We start from the raw sequence: 20,794 nt of genomic DNA, 5'->3' as shown, positions 1-20,794 counted from the left end.
GTAATTGTTACTGAAATATGGTAAGGCTGGACATGTTCAACTCCCAACAGAGATTGCAATTGCAAGGAAAGAAAAACTTACTGAGATAAAACAAGTGACAGAACACAATTTTTTGTTATTTTTAGAGTTTGAAAAGACAAATCCTATGTCTTCAGAAAACCTAAATAGTTGCTTATTATTTTAAACTATGAAGAGCCAGGGAAACAAGGTACTGCAGTAAACACTTTTAATAAGAATACAAAATTCACACCAGAGGCACATTCTGGGGAATGTAAATGAACTATCGCAAGAATTCTGCTGGAAGAATAAAATAAGGCTCTCTCAGAGTACAAATATACAGGAAGGAATGATTTAAAATAAGTTTATAGTTTATAATCATATTACACTGTATTAAGCACTGAAAACAGGCATAATAATTAAAAAGCCAGCTAAAAGGCGTCTGAACATATATAACAAATCTTACAGTCCACAAAATTTGTGTCTAATGGTAATTTTAAGTAATTCATTTCAACACAGAAGAAATGAACCGGTTAAGAGAGAACTCTCAAAATATTAATTTATGTCTATGACAAAAATTAAGAAACCTTTACATTTAATAAAGATTATATTACTGATAGAACCACACAGTGGACAAGCCACCCACATAACACATAATCAACACTGCTCAGCAACTAAAACAGTGCTGGCCTTTCCAATCTCCCTTCTTCCTGTACCACCACACTATCCTACATACCTCTTCATTACCCACACAAAAAAGCCCCTTCCAGTTTCCATTCCTCAAAAGGAATTAAGAAAAACAAAAAAGTAAACTCAAAAGTTGATTTCACCATGAACTTTAAACCTGGTTTAATGAGTACAAAGAAACCCAAAATTTATACACAGTATTCCTTTCCAAAAAAGGAACAGATACATTAAACATTATCTGAAAGGGGTTTCTTTATGGGCTATGTACATAGGCTAAACAAGAATTACTGTATCTGAGAAGGCACATATCTGTGATTTAAGGCTTAAATGGTATTGTTATATACGGAAGTCAATAAAAGCTGTCAAGGAATTCGCTTCTATCAAAATGGAATTTACCCCAAAACTAACTTTGCTAACTCAAATTTCTACTCCAGAAACTGTCAAGAATCTATTCCTAAGTCCTCCTGTTAAAAAATTCTCTTAAGAAGGTTTCACTACGAATCAAAACAAATTGGTAACATAACTGCCCAGTGGCTTTGGGTAATGCAGATTCACAAGCTGAAAACACCTCACGAAATGACAGTGTGACTCCTGCGTCTTTAGAAAAAGTGTAAACAACTTACACTGGTACAGATTCGTTTTTAAAAAGGTATTTGCCACAACTCCACAGCCAACCAGTCATTCATGAGGGCTGTTGCCTCTGTGCGGGTGCTGCAGGAACACCATATAATTTTATTCTGCAAAATAGTTTCTTTTTTCTTTAATACATGAAAACGAATCTCTTAAAGATGTTGAATATATTCTTATATAAAATATCTGATGTTGATATAAATCATGTAAACCTCCCTTTGGAAAAGTTACAACTGGCCCTCATTTCCAGGACCAAAAACCTCGAATTTTTATCTTGTCAGTGCAAATCTATGTTAGATGTTTTCAAACTAAAGAAATAGCCATCAATCCTCACCATACAAGAGGATTTCTCAAAAAGGAAAATTACTGTGTCCAGATTATAGAAATTATGTTTACATTAAAGCCACCCACATTCCCATTAAATTTAGCAGTTTAATTGTTAAAAGTATGAAAAAGGGAAAAATTAAAGCTGTTTGTACAAGAATCACTACAATGGTTGTCACCCCTTCCCACTTCCCCCAACTCTGCTTAATTCTTATTAGGTTTGTTTAGAAATATAACAATGCAACTCTTCCCCAGAGATGTGATTACTGTTCTTCCAGCCAAGATGGGGCATCCACTCCTGGAGTTTTCAACTTGATATGGAACTGTTTAAGTGTCTGTTCAAGCTGCTTCTGATTCCCAGCAAAGTAAGCGGCAATGGCATTGTGGAAAAGGACCAACTGATTGTGCAATACTTTAACCTGTGGACAGAGCAGAGTCATAAGACCAAGCATTAACGCCAAGGACAATGAGATATGAGGTGATTCGTTACATGCCTCAATTAGTGAATCTCTCCTCAAGAAAGGCTGTTTTAAGAATATAAAGTATTTCACACACATCAAGTGCACATTGCCTCGCAGGGTCTCTGAGTGTTGATGACTTTCTAATGCTCCCCATCCCCCAACCTCCACTGAGAGAGAAGATACCTAATAACAGGTCAGTTTATGAAGCTAAATATATACTCTGCTAACCAATTTCAAATATTATTATCATTAAATTCTCCCCCAAGGTAAGTATATTAAAAATCATGAGATATCAAACAGGGAATATCTGATATAAATAATCCCTATATAACATATGCCAGATACCAAGTATGGACATACTAAGACTATGCTTTATGTAAAACTTAGTAGGTTGGATACTTTTAAGTGTGGTATTTGTAAAGAATCCCCAAGTGGCAGCAAGTGTTGTCCAGAAAATCAATTTACTTTAAGCTCATATGATTCTCAGTTATTCTCATCTGCTTATTACTTCTGATATCAACAGTATGTTTTAACAAAGCAACACTATAAATCTTTCTTAAAGAAATCAGCAAAGCAGCACAAAAAGTTAAGAATACAGTTGTTTTCTGTGGTCTTATATATGACAGCAAAATATTAAACAAGAAAATATAAAAAACCACATTCTGATTTACTCATCCAATACAATATTATTTATCATGAAAACTGAGGTTTAAACATGTTTAATGATATGAAAATGTCTAAAATATGCTAAGTGAAATATAGGATATAAAATTTTATATACAGTACAATACCTGTGTTCATTACACACATATTCTCGCTAGTCGTTTCTTCCTCAGTAAAGGAAACAATAAAACCAATTATATTAGCTATTTTTATTTGTAAAGCCTTTATTTTTTTTTAAATTAAAATATCATAAAAATAAAGCACGCTCAAGATTATGAAATTCAAGCAGCACTGACGAGTACGATGGGAAAAGTAAACGTCTCCCCATTTATTCACCACACTTACTCCCCGCCCCACTTACTTGATACGTTAATATAAAAAATTCCCAAGCTCAAACCCATACTGTCAGGAAAAAAATGCCATTTAAAAAATTTTTAACTACCGAACAAACCCCTAGATGGGTGAAACTCAGAAGCATGAAAAAGAAAAAAAATAGTATCTGCTAAGGTATAGTCTGAATGTAAAATTTCAAAAAACAAGTTACCAAAATGTATAGCTTGATCTCACTTCTGTGTTTTAAAAGCATGAGTGTGCACATGCTTCTGTGCACAGGAAATACGTCGAAGGACAGCCATTCACTTGAGAGGCATATAGGACAGAGGGCAAAAGCACAAGCTCTGGAATCCTGGGCGAATCACCTACTGCTTCTGCACCTCCACTCCCTCATCTGGAAAACGAGGACACTAACAGTGCCTGTGGGTGACTGCAGGGTGGATAATGTAATTTTTAAAAAGCTACCTACTATGTGGAGAACGAGCCTAGGAGGATCAGAGTGGAAACAAAGCAACAGTTACGAGAGTATTGCCATGGTCCAGGCGAGGGAGTCCACGGCTTAGTCTAGGGAACTGGCAGTGGATAAGGTGAAAAGTGGATATATTTTGGTGGAAGAGCTGACAGCAGTTTTTTTTTTTTAGTGGTTAAATTTTGAATGAAGGAACTATGGGTATTTTTCTTCTTCATACTTTCTTAAGATCCTTAAAAACAGTAAGTACACATTTTACAATCAGAAAAAAAGATACTTCCATTAACAAAAGGGTAGTATTTCAGTAAAGAGCACTAATATTGGCCACTACAATTTGCAAGCAATATTAAACTGTATAAAGATTAGACATAATTTAAATTTGGTTTCATTTGTGATTTTAATCAGCATTTAACTAAGTTACATGAAACACCAAGAATCCACCGTGACCACTAACATTTTTAAACGTCTAAGTCACCTCACCAGACCAGATGATTTAGCAAGTAGAACTAAGAAATCACAAAGGAACAAACAAAGCTTCTTTCCTGAAAAAGAATCTTCCTGAGTCTGCTGTTATAAAGTGGTGTGGAACGGCACAGGGCAGTACACTGTGTGTGCCAGTACATAACTGTGTGAGAGTGAGATGGACAGGTGTAACATCTGTGAGGGTAACATTACTGCTTACAAAGAGGCAGAGCCTACTTGTTTCCCACTCTAACACTGGAAGAAGTATTTAGCTGAGAATAAAATCAGAGAAACTTTAAATTACAGGGATCCTTACAGATTATCATAACCAACCATCCGGTTTTACATATGGAAAGCTGGGACTCAACTGAGTATTAAGTGATTCACTCTGTGTCATGGGATGAGTGAGTAGCAGAGTTAGGACTGAAATCTGAGTCTTGTGACTTCTTGCCCAGTGCATCCTCCTCCGCACAGCCCTGCCTCCCAACACTGCAAGAGCGATCTGGGCGGAGAAGCAGAGCTGCATTCTTCAGACTCCAGGGAGATAACTGTTCTGACTGGGTCCTGGGCACTTCCAGATCCATCGCTCTCCTGTGCACTGCATGCAAACTCTGCATGCTCTTCAGAACAGCAACAGAATTGAAAAAACAAATAACGAGCACAGCTCAGAGGCTAGCCGACTCTTCTAGTAACAACCCAGGGCCAGGCGCACATACTTTGAGACTGTTTAATCAGAGATCAAGGCTTGCATCACAGCCCAGTGTAGCCACATTGTAAACACAGCCCTGCATGGGATCCTCTTTTAATTGAGGTATTCACCCATATGAACTTTTTGTGGGAAGAGGGAAAAATCAAATGTCTTTGATCCTATGATGGCAAAAATCAACTGGTGAAGAAGTAAATATGATTTCTACCCAGCAACCCAAACAGTACTGACACCCCAGGGAATTAACATCTCAAGCCTTGAGAACGAGTTGGGTTACTTCTCTAACTATTCAAACCTTGGGGCACTGGCACTACTGATTCACCCAAAAGCTGTTTACAACAAAAAGAATTTTTCTTCTTCCTCTGACACAGACGAGAAAGTTTAAGAAGACCAAATAGCATGAAACAATGAAAACTAAGAAATGTCTGTACAAACTGAAAGAAGTCCATCTTGAATTTATCCGTTCAGACATTCAAGGCCTGCAAATCTTTCCAAATGAAAACCTTCGGTGCTGGGTGCAAGGGTGACAAAAAAACATTCACCACTTACTATGTGTCAGGCGCTGTACTAGGGATACTAGGGTAAGTAAGGCACAGGACAGCAGAAAATGGCAATTGGCATGATAAATTGGTAGAGGCAGTGAAAATACACTGGGTTATAAAAAGGGCTGGTAGGGAGAACAGAGTTTTTTCAAAAAAGGTTGGAAGAGAGCATTGGTAGAGGAGAGCTCTCACTGCCTTACCCTCTACTTCTTAGATATGGCGGATATATGAAAGGATAAGGAGCCTCATCCTAGAGGTCATCACTAGGGAAACAGGGTAATCACATAAAGGCAGGTTATAAGAAGGCAGTTTAGAAGATGAGGTAAGTATTCTATTGTTGTGAACTGTTACTATAATGGCCCCCAATGAATCACCCCTCTCAGTATCCACGCCCTACACATCCTACAATGAAAATGGGCTTGGCAATGTAACATAAAAAATGAGACCTGATAAGCAAGTGCATGACCTCTTGGACTACTGCTGCCACCTTGTGAGGAAGCCCAGTTAGCCTCCTTCAAGATGAAAGCCCATAGGGAGAGAGGCCCAGTCATTCTAGCTGTGCCCAATGCCCAGCAGGCCCTACAGCTGCAAGTGAAACCAGCAGAACAACCCACCTATCCAACCTACAAAATTGTCAGAAATAATGTATCACTGTGGTTCTAAGCAACTAAGTTTTGAGTGGTTCGTTACGCAGCAGAAAATTAGTGGTACATCTACGAAAAAGGTTAAGAATGCAGGGCCCCAGCAATTAAAAAAAAAAAAAAAGGCTACAGAAACTAGAGTGAAAAGGAGGAAAATCAGAAGGGGTAGCACAGGCTTGGGAAGAAGAAAGGCTAAGCTGGATGAGAAATAAAGGAACAGAAGGCAGGGCCAAGATGGCAGAGTAGTCAGATGCTTCTGGCGATCCCTCTTACAACAACGACCCGAAAAAGCAAGTGAAGCCATTATATGTATGACAAGTTAGGAGCACTGAACATCAAAGGCAAAGTTAGGGAATCAGATTGAGCAGTGGAGGGAGGGAGAGATGATTCAGAGGCAGTGAGGAGTTGCTGGACCTGTCTTGTTGAGAACCAGCACACCTCAGGCACTTTCCTCTGAAGTGACTGTGGCCAGGCTGGTGGCTTTCGGGATGCCAGTTCCTCATGGAGAGATAGCAAGCCGCACAGTCCACTCAGGGCTCCAGAATCAGAGAACAGCATTTTCGGCAAAAGCTAAGTACTTGTGTCTAATTTACCGTGTCCCCAGCCCCCATGCCAGCTTCAGTGGCGGTCAATTTACCTGAGCCTGAGATAGGTCTTGCTGCGATCCCTGAACCATTCTCCCAGCCTTGGAGAAGTAATAAATTAACAACTGGGGAAAAAGATAATCTGCCAGCTCCCCTAAGCCAGGAACTCAAGGCAGAAGCAGTTCCTGTCCAGGGACCAACAGTCCATGGACTCTGAATGCCTTTCACCTCTGCACGGACCTGTGTGGGACCATTTCAGTAACGTAGGCCCTTGTTGGCAGACTGCAGCGGAGTATGTGCCTGAGATCTGACTTTAACTGTTTCAGCTGTATGGTGAAGAGGCAGGTTTTTTGATGTTTGACACTGCTCTGCCTATTAAACAGGGTCCTTACCTACACGCATCAGGGGCCTGAGGACTGCTGACTCCACCCATGGCACCTAGCCACCTGCGACAGTGGTCCAAGGATAAGTGGTACCTCCCAGTCCTTACAACCAAAAGCACTGGGTGGCCAAGGCCCGGCTGCAGAGCCCACCCACCTGTGCGCTATAGGGAACAGAGACATGCTTTCCTCACAGACACTTGGGGGAAGGTTGTCAGCCCCCTGCCTTGCTCAGAGCGCAACCCCTACTGCAACCAATCACCCCTGCCCCACAGGGCCTGACCCACCCATGTGGTGACTGACTACCTGGATACCTGAGCTGATTCCATACAAGAAAAGTGAATGGACTCCTAGGCTCATATACCTGGTAACAGCTCTAGCCATCTGGGAGCAAATAATCAAGCCAGCTCTCTAAAGAAGCCTATTTGGGCACATTAAAACAAAACTCAGCAAGAAGCCAGGACAGAGTAAGCAAACATAAATTAATGCAATAACTTATAGATGGCTCAGAGACAATAGTCAACATCAAATCACATAAAGAAGCAGACCATGATGGCTTCAACAAGCTCTCAAAACAAATAATCACGAAATTTCCAGATGAGGATGTCTTCCTGGAATTACCAGAGGCAGAATACAGAATTCTTCAAGAGATCAGGAAGGAGATCAGGCAACCAGAAAGGAGAATAACAATGCTACACATCAAAAAAAAAAAAAAAAGAAAAACATAAAGACTGAGCAAAAACAATATCAACAATAATGAAAAACAGCCAAGAAACACAAAGGTAAAGCAGTGGAGGGAATTAAGAAGGTTATTCAAGAGCACAATGAAAAATCCAACAGGCTGCAAGAGTCCACAGAAAGATAGAAATCAGAAATTCAGAAGATTAACAATAAAATTTCAGAATTAGAAAACTCAATAGAAAGTCAGAGGAACAAAATTGAGGCAATGGAAATCAGAATTAGTGGGACTGAAGATAAAGCACTTGACATGAACTTATTTGAGGAAAAATCAGATAAAGAATTAAAAAAAATGAAGAAAGCCTAAGATTTATGTGGGACTCTAACAAGAGGAATAGCCCACACATGGCTGGAGTACCAGAACTGGGGGGTGGGGGGGTGGGGGTGGCGGAAAACAGAAAATACAGAGAGAACTGTTGAAGATTTGTTGGCAGAAAACTTCCCTGATACCGTGAAAGACGAGAAAATATTTACCCAAGATGTTCATTGAATCCCACATAAGGTAGATCCCAAAAGAAAGTCACCAAGACATATTAGAATCAAACCTGCCAAAACCAAAAATAAAGAATTTTAAGAGCACCTAGGGATAAACGAAAAGTCACCTACAAAGGAGAGTCAATAAGAATAAGCTTAGACTACTTGGCAGAAACCATGCAGGCAAGAAGGCACTGGGATGACTTATAAAAAGCATTGAAGGAAAAAAATTGCCAGCCAAGAATCATATACCCAGCAAAACTGTCTCTCAAATATGAAGGCAAAATTAAGATGTTTCCAGATAAACAGAAGTTTAGGGAATTTGCAAAAACCAAACCAAAACTACAAGAAATTCTAAACGGAGTTCTCTGGTTAGAAAAGCAATAACATCAGATATCAACCTAAAACTAGAACACTGGACAGAGCAACCAGATACCAGCCCAGTTAGGGAAATCACAAAAATAGATCAAGATAAAAAAAATGCTCAAAACAGAGAAAGAGCAATGTCATAATGTAAAAGATGACAACATTAAATCAATAAAGAGGGACAAAATGTAGTCACAAATCTTTCATATGGAGAGGAAGTCAAGGTGACATAAAGAAATAAAAGTTTGGTTTAAACTTAAAAAATAAGGGTAAACATTAAGGTAACTACAAAGGAGACAACAATCCTATTAATTAAAATAAAATACCAAAAAAAAAACATAAAGATTCAGCAAAAACAAAAGCAATAACAATGAAAAAGAGGAAAAGACAACATATAAAGAAAACTACTCAGCACAAAAAATTAAATGGAAAAAACAAACTGTAAACAACACAGTAAAAAAGACATCAAAATGACAGCACTCAACTCATACCTTTCCATAATTACACTGAATGTAAATGGACTAAATGAACCAATAAAGAGACAGAGAGTGGCACAATGGATTAAAAAACACGATGCGTCTATAGCTGCCTACAAGATACACACCTTAGACTTAAAGGCACAAACCAATTAAAACTCAAAGCATGGAAAAAAATATATCAAGCAAACAACAATCTAAACAGAGCAGGAGTGGCGATATTAATTTCTGACAAAGTAGACTTTAAAATCTACCACAAAGGATCAGGAAGGACACTATATAATGATTAAAGGGACAATACACCAGAAGGATATAAGCACATTAAATATTTATGCACCGAGCAACAGGACTTCAAGATACATAAAACAAACTCTAACAGCATTGAAAGCGAGATAAGCAGCTCCACAATAATAGTAGCAGGCTTCAACACATCACTTGTGGGGAAGGACAGAACATCCAGAAAGAAGCTCAATAAAGACAGAGAAGATCTAAATGCCACAATCAACGAACTTAACCTCACAGACATATACAGAACACTGCACCCAAGAGCAGCCAAGTATACTTTCTTTTCCAGTGCACATGGAATGTTCTCTAGAATACACCACATATTAGGTCACAAGCAAGCCTTAAGAGAATTCAAAACATCAAAATATTACGAAGCATCTTCTCTCACCATAAAGCCATAAAAGTAGAAATCAATAACAGAAAAAGCAGGGAAAAGAAATCAAACACTTGGAAACTGAATAACACCTTGCTCAAAAATGACTGGGTTATAGAAGAAATTAAGCACAGAATAAAGAAATTCATAGACTCCAATGAGAATGAAAACACTTCCTATCAGAACCTTGGGGACACAGCTAAAGCAGTCCTCAGAGGTCAATTTACAGCAATAAATGCACACATCCGAAAAGAAGGGCCAAAATCAAAGAATTATCCCTACAACTTGAACAAACAGAAAGAACAACAAAAGCCCTCAGGCACTAGAAGAAAGGAAATAATAAAAATAAGAGCAGAATTAAATGAAATAGAGAACAGAAAAACAATTGAAAGAGTTAACAAGGCCAAAAGCTGGTTCTCTGAAAAAGTTAAAAACGTGGATAAACCACTGGCCAAACTGACAAAAGAAAAACAGGAGAGGAAGGAAATAACTCGAATGAGAAGTGAGACAGGTGATATTACAACTGACCCAACTGAAATTAAAAGAATCATATCACATTACTATGAAAAACTGTACTCTAACAAATTTGAAAACCTAGAAGAAAGCGACGAATTTCTAGAAACACACTATCTACCTAAGCCAACACAAACACAAGCAGAACAACTAAATAAACCCATAATAAAAGAAGAGATAGAAAAGGTCATTAAAAACTAACAACAACAACAAAAATGCCCTGGCCCTGATGGCTTCACTGGAGAACTCGACCAAAGTTTCAGAAAAGAGTTAACACCACTACTACTAAAGGTATTTCAGAGCATAGAAAAGGACGGAATACTCCCAAACTCTCTCTATGAAGCCTGCATATATCTGATACCAAAACCAGGTAAAGACACCACAAAAAAAGAAAATTACACACCTATATGAACTTAGATGCAAAAATCCTCAAAAAATTCTAGCCAACAGAATTCAACATTATCAAAAAAATAATTCACCATGACCAGATGGGATTCATACCAGGTATGCAGGGATGGTTCAACATTAGAAAAACAATCAATGTAATCCATCACAAAAATAAAACAAAAGAAACACATGATCTGATCAACTGATGCATAAAAGGTATTTGACTAAGTCCAACACCCATTCATGATAAAAACTCTCAGCAAAATAGGAACAGAAGGAAAATTTCTCAACATAATAAAGGGCATTTATACAAAGCCAACAGCCAACATCATTCTAAATGGAGAGAGTCTGAAAGCATTCCCCTTGAGAACAGGAACCAGGCAAGGATGCCCTTTATCACCACTCTTATTCAACGTTGTGCTGGAGGTCCTAGCCAGAGCAGTTAGGCTAGATAAAGAAATAAAGGGTATCCAGATTGGTAAGGAAGAAGTAAAAGTATATCTATGTGCAGATAACATGACCTTATACACAGAAAACCCTAAAGAATCCTCAAGAAAAGCAGATTATCAGGATACAAGATAAACACACAAAAATCAGCTGGATCCCTCTACACCAACAAAGAGAATGTCGAAGAGGAAATCACCAAACCAATACCATCTGCAATAGCCCCCAAGAAAATAAAATACTTAGGAATAAATTTAACCAGAGACGTAGAAGACCTATTGAAAGAAAACTACAAGACATTACTGCAAGAAACCAAAAGAGACCTACATATGTGGAAAAACATACATTGGTCATGGATAGGAAAACTCAACATCGTAAAAATCTCTATTCTACTCAAAGCAATCTATATTTACAAATTCCTATCCAAGTTCCAATGACATTTTTTTAATGACATGGAGAAACAAATCACCAACTTCATATGGAAGGGAAAGGGGCCCCAGATAAGTACAGCATTTCTGAAAAAGAACAAACTTGGATGCCTCACACTACCTGATTTTAGAACCTACTATAGGGTTGCTATGAGTTGGAATCGACTTGATGGCACTGGGTTTGGTTTTAGTTTATACCACCACAGTAGTCAAAACAGCCTGGTACTGGTACAACAGATACACAGACCAATGGAACAGAACTGAAAAACCAGACAAGACATAAATCCATGCACATATGAGCAGCTGATATTTGACAAAGGCCCGAAATCAGTTAAACTGGGAAAAGACAGTCTCTTTAACAAATTGTGCTGGCATAACTGGATACCCACCTGCAAAAAAGTGAAACAAGACCCATACCTCACACCATGCACAAAAACTAACTCAAAATGGACCAAAGACCTAAATAAAAAATCTAAAACGATAAAGATCATGGAAGAAAAAATAGGGACAGCATTAGGAGCTCTAATACATGGCATAAAGAGTATACAAACCATTACTAACAATGCACCGGAAGAGAAACTAGATAGCTGGGAGCTTCTAAAAATCAAACACCTATGCTCATCCAAAGACTTCACCAAAAGAGTAAAAAGATCACCTACAGACTGGGAAAAAGTTTTTAACTATGACAATTCTGATGAGTATCTGATCTCTAAAATCTATATGGTACTGAAAAAACTCAACAAAAAAACAACCCAATTAAAAAATGGGCAAAGGATATGAACAGGCACTTCACCAACAAAGACATTCAGGCAGCTAACAGATACATGAGGAAATGCTCACAATCAGTAGCCATTAGAGATGCAAATCAAAACTACAATGGGATACTATTTCACTCCAACAAGGCCGGCATTAATTGAAAAAAACAGAAAATAATAAACTTTAGAGAGGCTGTGGAGAGACTGGAACACTTACACTGCTGGCGGCAATGTAAAATGGTACAACCAGTTTCTAGCTTTTTAAGGCACTTCCTTAAAAAGCCAGAACTAGAACTACCATAGGATCCAGCAATCCCACTTCTCGGAATAGATCCTAAAGAAATGAGTCTTCACATGGGCAGATTTATGCACACCTATGTTCACTGCAGCATTGTTTACAATAGCAAAGAGATGGAAGCAACCAAGGTACCCATCAATGTATGAATGGATAAATAAATTATGGTATATTTACACAATGGAATACTACGCAACAATAAAGTACAATGAGGAATCCACGAAACGTTTCCTAACATGGAGGAATCTGGAAGGTATTATTCTGAGTGAAATTAGTTAGTTGCAAAAGGACAAATATTGTATGAGACCACTAGTATGAGAACTCAAAAAATAGTTTAAACACAGAAGAAAATATTCTTTGATGGTTATAGGGTAAGGAGGGAAGGAGAGGGGTTTTCACTAATTAGACAGTAAACAAGAACTATTTCAGGTAAAGGGAAAGACAACACACAATATAGGAGAGGTCAGCACAACTGGACTAAACTGGAAGCAAAGAAGTTTCCTGAATACAACCAAACACTTCGAAGTACAGAGTAGGAGGGGCAGGGATCTGGGGACCATGGTTTCAGGGGACATCTATGTCAACTGGCATAACAAAATGTATTAAGAAAATCCTCTGCATCCCATTTTGGTGAGTGGCATCTAGGATCTTAAATGATAGCACGTGGCCATCTAAGATGCATCAATTGGTCTCAACCCACCTGGAGCAAAGGAGAATGAAGAACACGAAAGACACAAGGAAAATATGAGCCCAAGAGACAGAAAGGGCCAGATAAAGCAGAGACTATATCAGCTTGAGACCAGAAGAACTAGATGGTGCCTGGCTACAACCAATGACTGCCCTGACAGGGAACAAAACAGAGGATCCCTGATGGGGGAGAAGAACAGTGGAATGCAGACCTAAAATTCTCATAAAAAGACCAGACTTAACAGTCTGACTGTGACTGGAGGGACCCTGGAGGTCATGGTCCCTGGATCTTCTGTTAGCCCAAGACCAGAACCATTCCCGAAGCCATCTCTTCAGACATGGATTGGACTGGACTATGAGACAAAAAATGATACTGATGAGGAGTGAATTTCTTGGCTCAAGTAGACATGAGACTATGTGGGCAGCTCCTGTCTGGAGGTGAGATGGGAGGGCGCTGTGGGACAGGAGCTGGCTGAATGGACACAGGGAATACAGGGTGGACAGGGGGAGTGTGCTGTCTCATTAGGGGGAGAGGAACTACAAGCACGTAGCAAGGTGTGTATAAGTTTTTGTATAAGAGACTGACTTGACTTGTAAACTTTCACTTACAGCACAATAAAAAAAAATACAAAGAAAGGAACATAGAGCACACAAGGGCACAGTCAGGGAAAAGTTCTGGACATAAGAAAAGCTCACGGCATGACGTTCCTTGGCTCGAGGGGAAAGGACCTTCAATTTAGGGGATATCTATGTCAATTGGCACATCATAGTTCATAAAGACAACGTCTTGCATCCAACTGTGGTAAGTAGCATCTGGAATCTTGAAAGCTTGCGAGCAGCCATCTAAGACACAGCTATTGGTGTCTTTTCTTCCAAAGCAAAGGAGAGTGAAGAAAACCAAAAACTCAAGGGAGTAACTAGTCCAAAGGACTAACGGACACATGAACTACAGTCTACACAATCCCGAGACCAGAAGAACTAGATAGTGGCCAGCAACCACTACCGACTGCTCTGACTGGGAACTTAAGAGACCTAAGACAGGAACTGAAGTGAAGTTTACCTTAGCACAGTAAAAAAAGGTGTGTGCTAGGCAAGCAAATTTTGTAAAATAATAATAATTTCAAAAAAGAATAATCAACACTGACTATCTTGAAATGTCCTCCAGCCCAAGGGCAGAAAACCACCAGGATGCTGCATAAGGAATTCCTCTGCCTGAGAGATCACCTCAGATGAACCTTTAAGGGCCGCCTTCCAACTCCATGATTCTGTGATTTTTCAAGCACCAGAGAGGCACTTAATTTCTTTTATTCATTGGTTAACACCATTTGAGCTAACTGTATTCCATGTGAAGTTTTTTAAGAAACATTCTTAACATAGTCTTTTTACTAATTCATACTGGCCTTCTTTCTCTAAGTCTAGATATAAAAATTTTACTTAAAAATAAACAAAACCAACCAAAAAAAAAAACCCCATACCCAGGGCTGTCAATTCTGACTCATGGCAACCTTATGCGTGACCGCAGAACTGCTCCATGGGATTTTCTTGGCAGTAATCTTCCTAGAAGCAGATTGCCAGGCCTTTCTTCTGCAGCACTGCTGGGTAGGTATGAACTACCAGCCTTTCGGTTAGTGGTCGAGTGCAAACTGTTTGCGCCACCTAGGGGCCTTACTTTTTTAAACAAGCATTAATCTTATAAATCAATTTGCCTAAATATCTCCCAGGTAAAGCATAGAGCTATTTTAACTAAGTGTATAACCAGCATTCACCTTACATGGGTGGGGTTTGATTTCAGGAGCAAATCTTTATCCTGCGAGATGTCTGTCAATTAAAATTGTAGCTAGCAAAAAAAACTAATGAAATAAAAAATTATAGCTAGAGAAACAGAACTACCATACAATCCAGCAACCCCACTCCTTGGAATATATCCTAGAGAAGTAAGAGCCATCACACGAACAGATACATGCACACCCATGTTCACTGCAGCACTGTTTACAACAGGAAAAAGATGGAAGCAACCAAGGTGCCCATCAACGAATGAATGGATAAATAAATTATGGTATATTCACACAATGGAATACTACGCATTGATAAAGAACAATGATGAATCCACGAAACATTTCATAACAGGGAGGAATCTAGAAGGTATTATGCTGAGTGAAATTAGTCAGTTGCAAAAGGACAAATATTGTATGAGATCACTATTATAAGAACTCAAGAAATAGTCTAAAACAGAGAAGAAAATATTCTTTGATGGTTACAAAAGGGGGGGGAGAGAAAGGGAGGGAGAGGTAGGCTCGCTAATTAGATAGCAGACAAGCACTAATTTAGTGAAGGGATGGACAACACACAATACAGGAGCGGTCAGCACGACTGGACTATACCAAACGCAAAGAAGCTTCCTGAATAAACCAAATGCTTCAAAGACCAGAGTAGCAGGGGCAGAGTTTTGGGGACCATGGTTTCAGGAGACATCTAGGTCAACTGGCATAATAAAAACTATTAAGAAAACATTCTGCATCCCATTTTGGAGACTGGCATCTGGGGTCTTAAATGCTTGCAAGTGGCCATCTAAGATGCAACAATTGCTCTCAACCTACGTGCAGCAAAGGGGAATGAAGAACACCAAAGACATAAGGTAAGTATGAGTCCAAGAGTCAGAACGGGCCACATACATCAAAGACTACATCAGCCTGCATCCAGAAGAACTAGATGACTGCCATGAGAGACAGCACAACAGAGAATCCCCGAAGGAGCAGGAGAACAGTGGGATGCAGACCCCAAATTCTAGTAAAAAGACCAGATGTAATGGTCTGGCTGAGACCGGGGGATCCCGGAGGTCATGGTCCCCAGACCTTCTGTTAGCCCAAGAAAAACAGGAATCATTCTCGAAGCCAATTCTCCAGACAAGGATTGGACCGGACTATAAGACAGAAAATGACACTGGTGAGGAGTGGGCTTCTTAGATCAAGCAGACACATGAGACTATGCGGGGAGCTCCTGTCTGGAGGGGTGATGTGAAGTCCGAGCGGGACAGAAGCTGGTTGAATGGACACACAAATAGAGGGTAGAGAGAAGGAACGTGCTGTCTCATTAGGGGGAGAGCAACTAGGAGTATACAGCAAGGTGTATTATGTAAGGTTTTGTATGAGAGGCTGACTTGATGTGTAAACTTTCATTTAAAGCACAATAAAAATTAACAAAACAAAAAATTATAGCTAGCTCCTATTTAATCTCATCATATAAAAATGTTTTCTAAAATTGAGCTATTCTTAGTCATCATTTGCTAGTGTGAATGGGCTTCAGATCTCCTTGGGAGGGCAGACTGTCAGGAATTGGTCAAAGAATACCTAGGACAATATGTTTTGACAGAGCGTGGAAAAGCTTTGGATTACCTTAAAAATGGAGGAATTTCTTTAAAGACAAAAAAACAAATTATAAAGAAAAATGTTGATAAACTACATTAAAATTTAGAATTTCTGTTCATCAAAAGGGAGTGAGGAGACAAGCTACAAGTGGGAAAAAATACTTGTATTAGATGTAACTGACGAAGGACACGTATCTAGAAAATGTGAAGAATCCCCACAAACCAAAAAACAACCCAAATTAAAAAGGGCAAATGACATAGATGGGCATTTCATAGAGGAAACAAGAGAAGCCACTAGGCTTCTGAAAAGACACCCAGCCTCATTAGAAAACAGGAAATGCAAATTAAAACATGAGATGTCATTTTGTACCCTCCATATTAAACCAAAAACCCACTGCCATGGAGTCAATTCCAACTCACAGTGATCCTATGGGACAGAGCAGAAACGCCCCATGGGGTTTCCAAGGCTGTAATCTTTACAGAAACAGCCAACCACATCTTTCTCTCCTGGAGTGGCTGGTGGGCTTGAATCACCGATGTTTCAGTTACCAGCCAAGTGCTTTAACCACTGTGCCAACAATAAGAAACCATATACACTGCTGACTGGTGTGTAAATTTTCACGACTACGTTTGAAAGCAATCTGGCACTATCTAGTAAAAGGAATCATGCATATACCCTATGGGACAGCAATTTCTTTCCTAAGATCCCACCCTAGAGAAACTTGCTCATGTGTTCCCTCGGACATGTACAATTACGTTCACAGCAGCACTGCTTTTAGCCTCAAAAAACAAGAAAACAACCCAAGGTTTTATGTACAGGAAAGTGGATAAACAGTCTGTGGCCTTGTCGTGCAATGGGGATACTCTACAGTAGTGAATATGAATGACTTGCAGCTACAGGCATGAACGTAGAGGAACTTCAGGAATGCCAGGTAAAGCAAAACAAAACAAGTCACAGTGCATGACCCTTACTAGGATTCTATTTATATACGGTTAAAAAATGCATACCTTAATGATACGTTCGTATGTAAAAAACTATAAAGAGAGCCAACAGGAACAATAAACACAAAATTCGGAACAGAGATTATGGAGGTAGGAGAAGAGGAAGGCTGACGTTAGGAAAAGCATGAAGGAAGCTTCAAAAGTATTGACAATGCTTTGCTTCTTAACCTGGCTGGTGGGGAACACGGCTGTTGTTGTTTTTGATTTCTTGTTGCTGTTACTTTATATCTTGCCTATATGTTAAACAACCTTTTGAATGTATCTTACATTCCTTAAATTATAAAAAAAAGGGAAGCAATGAAAAATAAAGTCTGTCATGTATCATAACTCTGCTGGGACTTGCTTTTTTGTCCATAATTTCTAATGAACTACAGATATTCCCGTTTTGTGATCAGAGAAAAAAATACCACCTAAAAAGTTACTTATATTCATCCAATCATTTGATATTGCTGAGGGTCTGTTACTTTTTGAATGTATCTTACTTTCTTTTTTTTAAATTATACAAAAAGGGAAAGGCTATGAAAGATAAAGTCTATCATATCATAACTCTGTTGAGGACTTGCTTTTTTGTTCATAATTTTCTAATGAACTACAGACATTCACATTTTACATTCTCAGGAAAAAAAAAATACCACCTAAAATGTTACTTACATTTCTCCATTCAGTTATTCAATATAACTGAGGGTCTGTTATATATTGGGCACTGCTCTCAGAGCTGGGAGCCCTGGTGGTACATTGGTTAAAAGCTTGGCTGCTAACCAAAAGGTCAGCAGTTCGAATCCACTAGCTGCTCCTTGGAAACCTTATGGCGCAGTTCTACTCTGCACTACAGGGTTGCTATGAATAGGAATCAACTCAATGGCAACGGGTTTGGTTTTTTGGGTCTAGGAGCAGGGAAGGCAAGCAATCAACACAAAAGACAAACATCTCTGCTCAAGAAGCTTCTGCTCTACTGAGGAGAGAAAGAGAAACAAGATGAGTAAAATATATAATGTTAGAAGGTGAAAAAGTATTATGTAGAAAAATAAAGCAGGAATGGGGAAGATAAAATGTGTTATATGGGGAGGGGGTATTGTAATTTAATAGGAAGAGCAGGAGAAGCCTCCTACTGATGTGAAATTTGAATAAAGACCTAAAAGGAAGAGAACGAGATTTAAGTTACCTGGAGAAAGAATATTCCAGACAGCCAAATAGAAAGTACAAAAGTTCTGAGGTGGCGAATGTGCTTGATGTGTTTGAGAAACAGCAAGGAGGCCAGTGTGACTGGAGCAGAGAGAGGGGGACAGCAGCAGGAGATGTGATCAGACAGGTAACGGGGGCTACATTAGGTACAACTGTACAAGTTACTGTAAAGGCTCTGGCTCTCTGAGTGAGATAAGAAGCCATTGGGAGGCTAAGCAGAAACATCACAATGTCTGACTTAATAAAACGTGCAAAAGCGGAAATAAAGAGAACTGCTAGAATGCTACAGCAATAATTCAGGTGAGACGACCATCCTGGTGAGATGACAGTGCCTTGGACTAGGATGGTAACAGGGGAGGTTTTGAGAAGAGGCTGGATTTTGAGTCTTTTGAAGGTGGAGCTGATAGGATTTGCTTACAGATCAAGATGACTTTGAAAAAGCAAACCTAGGAAAGATTCTGGTTTCTCAAATTATTGGCTTAGGGAGAATGATGAAGAAAGTGAAGTAGAGGTTTTGCCCTTTCTCGTTTTAGAAATAATGTTCCTGGAAATATTTTGGAGTCATTATACTTTCACTGGAAGGAGCCCTGGTGGTGCAACAGCTAAGCGCTCACCTGCTGAAGGGTTGGTGGTTGAACCCACCTAGAGGCTCCGCCCCCACGTGTCTGTTAGTTTGTCATACTGTAGGGGCTTGCACGTTGCAGTGATGCTGGAAGCTATGCCACCGGTATGCAAATCTGCTGCAAAAGACCTCTTTCAAGTGTTAAAAAGCAAAGACGTCACTTGAAAAACTAAGGTGCACTTGACGCAAGCCATGGTATTTTCAGTCATCTCATATGCATGCAAAAGCTGGGCAATGAATAAGTGAGACCGAATAAGAACTGATGGATCTGAATTATGGTGTTGGTGAAGAATATCGAATACACCATGGACTGCCAGAAGAACGAACAGATCTGTCTTGGAAGATTTACAGCCGGAATGCTCCTTAGAAGTGAAGATGGTGAGATTTTGTCTCACCTACTTTGGACACGTTATCAGGAAGGATCAGTCCCTGGAGAAGGACATCATGCTTAGTAAAGCAGAAGATCAGCAAAAAAGAGGAAGACCCTCAACGAGACGGACTGACACAGTGGCTGCGATGGTGGGCTCACATCTAACAATGATCATGAAGACAGTGTAGGACCGGACAGTGCTTCGTTCTATGGTACATAGGGTCACTATGAGTTGGCAGCAACTCAGTGGCACCTAACAACAACAACAGAGGCTCTGCAGGAAAAGGACCTGGTAATCTGTTCCTGTAAAGATTACAACTTAAGAAACCCTCTGGGGCAGCTCTACTACGTCAAATAGGCTTGCTTGGAGTAGGAAATTGACTTGACAGCACCGAACAACATATTTTTATTATACTTTCTCAATTCACTTCTTAATTTACACTATTGGACTGTGAAAAGTGATAAGCATACAAAATCAAAGAAAGATTCAAGTATTTTTGGTAGACTGTACTTTAACCAAAGGGTTGGCAGATCGAATCTGCCAGGCGCTCCTTGGAAACTCTATGGGGCAGTTCTACTCTGTCCTATAGAGTCGCTATGAGTTGGAATCGACTCGACGGAACTGGGTACTGGGTTGGGTACTTCAATGGGAAACCCTGGTGGCGTAGTGGTTAAGAGCTAAGTCTGCTAACCAAAAGGTCAGCAGCTCAAATCCACCAGGCTCCCCTTGGAAACTCTATGGGCAGTTCTACTCTGTCCTATAGGGTCACTATGAGTCAGAATCAACTAAATGGCAATGGTTTGGGTTTGGTTTGGTACTTTAATATGGAGTCCCTGGGTGGTAAAAATGGGTTATGCACTTGGCTGCTAAGGTTGGAGGTTCAAGTCTACCCAAGAGGTACTGTTGGAGAAAGGCCTGGTGGCCTATGCCCAAAAAATCAACCACTAAAAAAACCTTGTGGAGCACAGTTCTACTCTGACACACACAGGGTTCACCATGAGTTGGAGCTGACTTGATGGCAACTGGCTTGTACTCCGACATGGTGAGGTGACACTACCTTTTGTGGTGCACTTACTATGTGACAGATAACATGCTACCCTTACAACTACTTTGTACTTTGTATAGTCGTTATTATCTCCATGTTATAGTTAAG

General features: G+C 39.6%; 1 protein-coding gene across 8 annotated transcripts in view; it reads right to left on the bottom strand.

Moving 5' to 3' along the window:
• Positions 1-209: 209 nt before the first annotated feature.
• The window catches only part of ARFIP1 (ADP ribosylation factor interacting protein 1), a 204,122-nt gene continuing 183,537 nt past the window's right edge, over positions 210-20,794 (bottom strand). For all 8 annotated transcript variants that reach the window (XM_064267583.1, XM_023557115.2, XM_023557119.2 and 5 more), the window contains one exon: positions 210-2,057. In XM_064267583.1, the coding sequence (XP_064123653.1) occupies positions 1,902-2,057 (156 nt within the window). In that variant the 3' untranslated portion in view covers positions 210-1,901. The remainder of the gene's footprint in view (positions 2,058-20,794) is intronic.

This window comes from Loxodonta africana, chromosome 13 (assembly GCF_030014295.1).
Source record: "Loxodonta africana isolate mLoxAfr1 chromosome 13, mLoxAfr1.hap2, whole genome shotgun sequence".
Lineage (NCBI taxonomy): Eukaryota > Metazoa > Chordata > Mammalia > Proboscidea > Elephantidae > Loxodonta > Loxodonta africana.
This window is presented reverse-complemented; position numbering and strand designations above follow the sequence as displayed.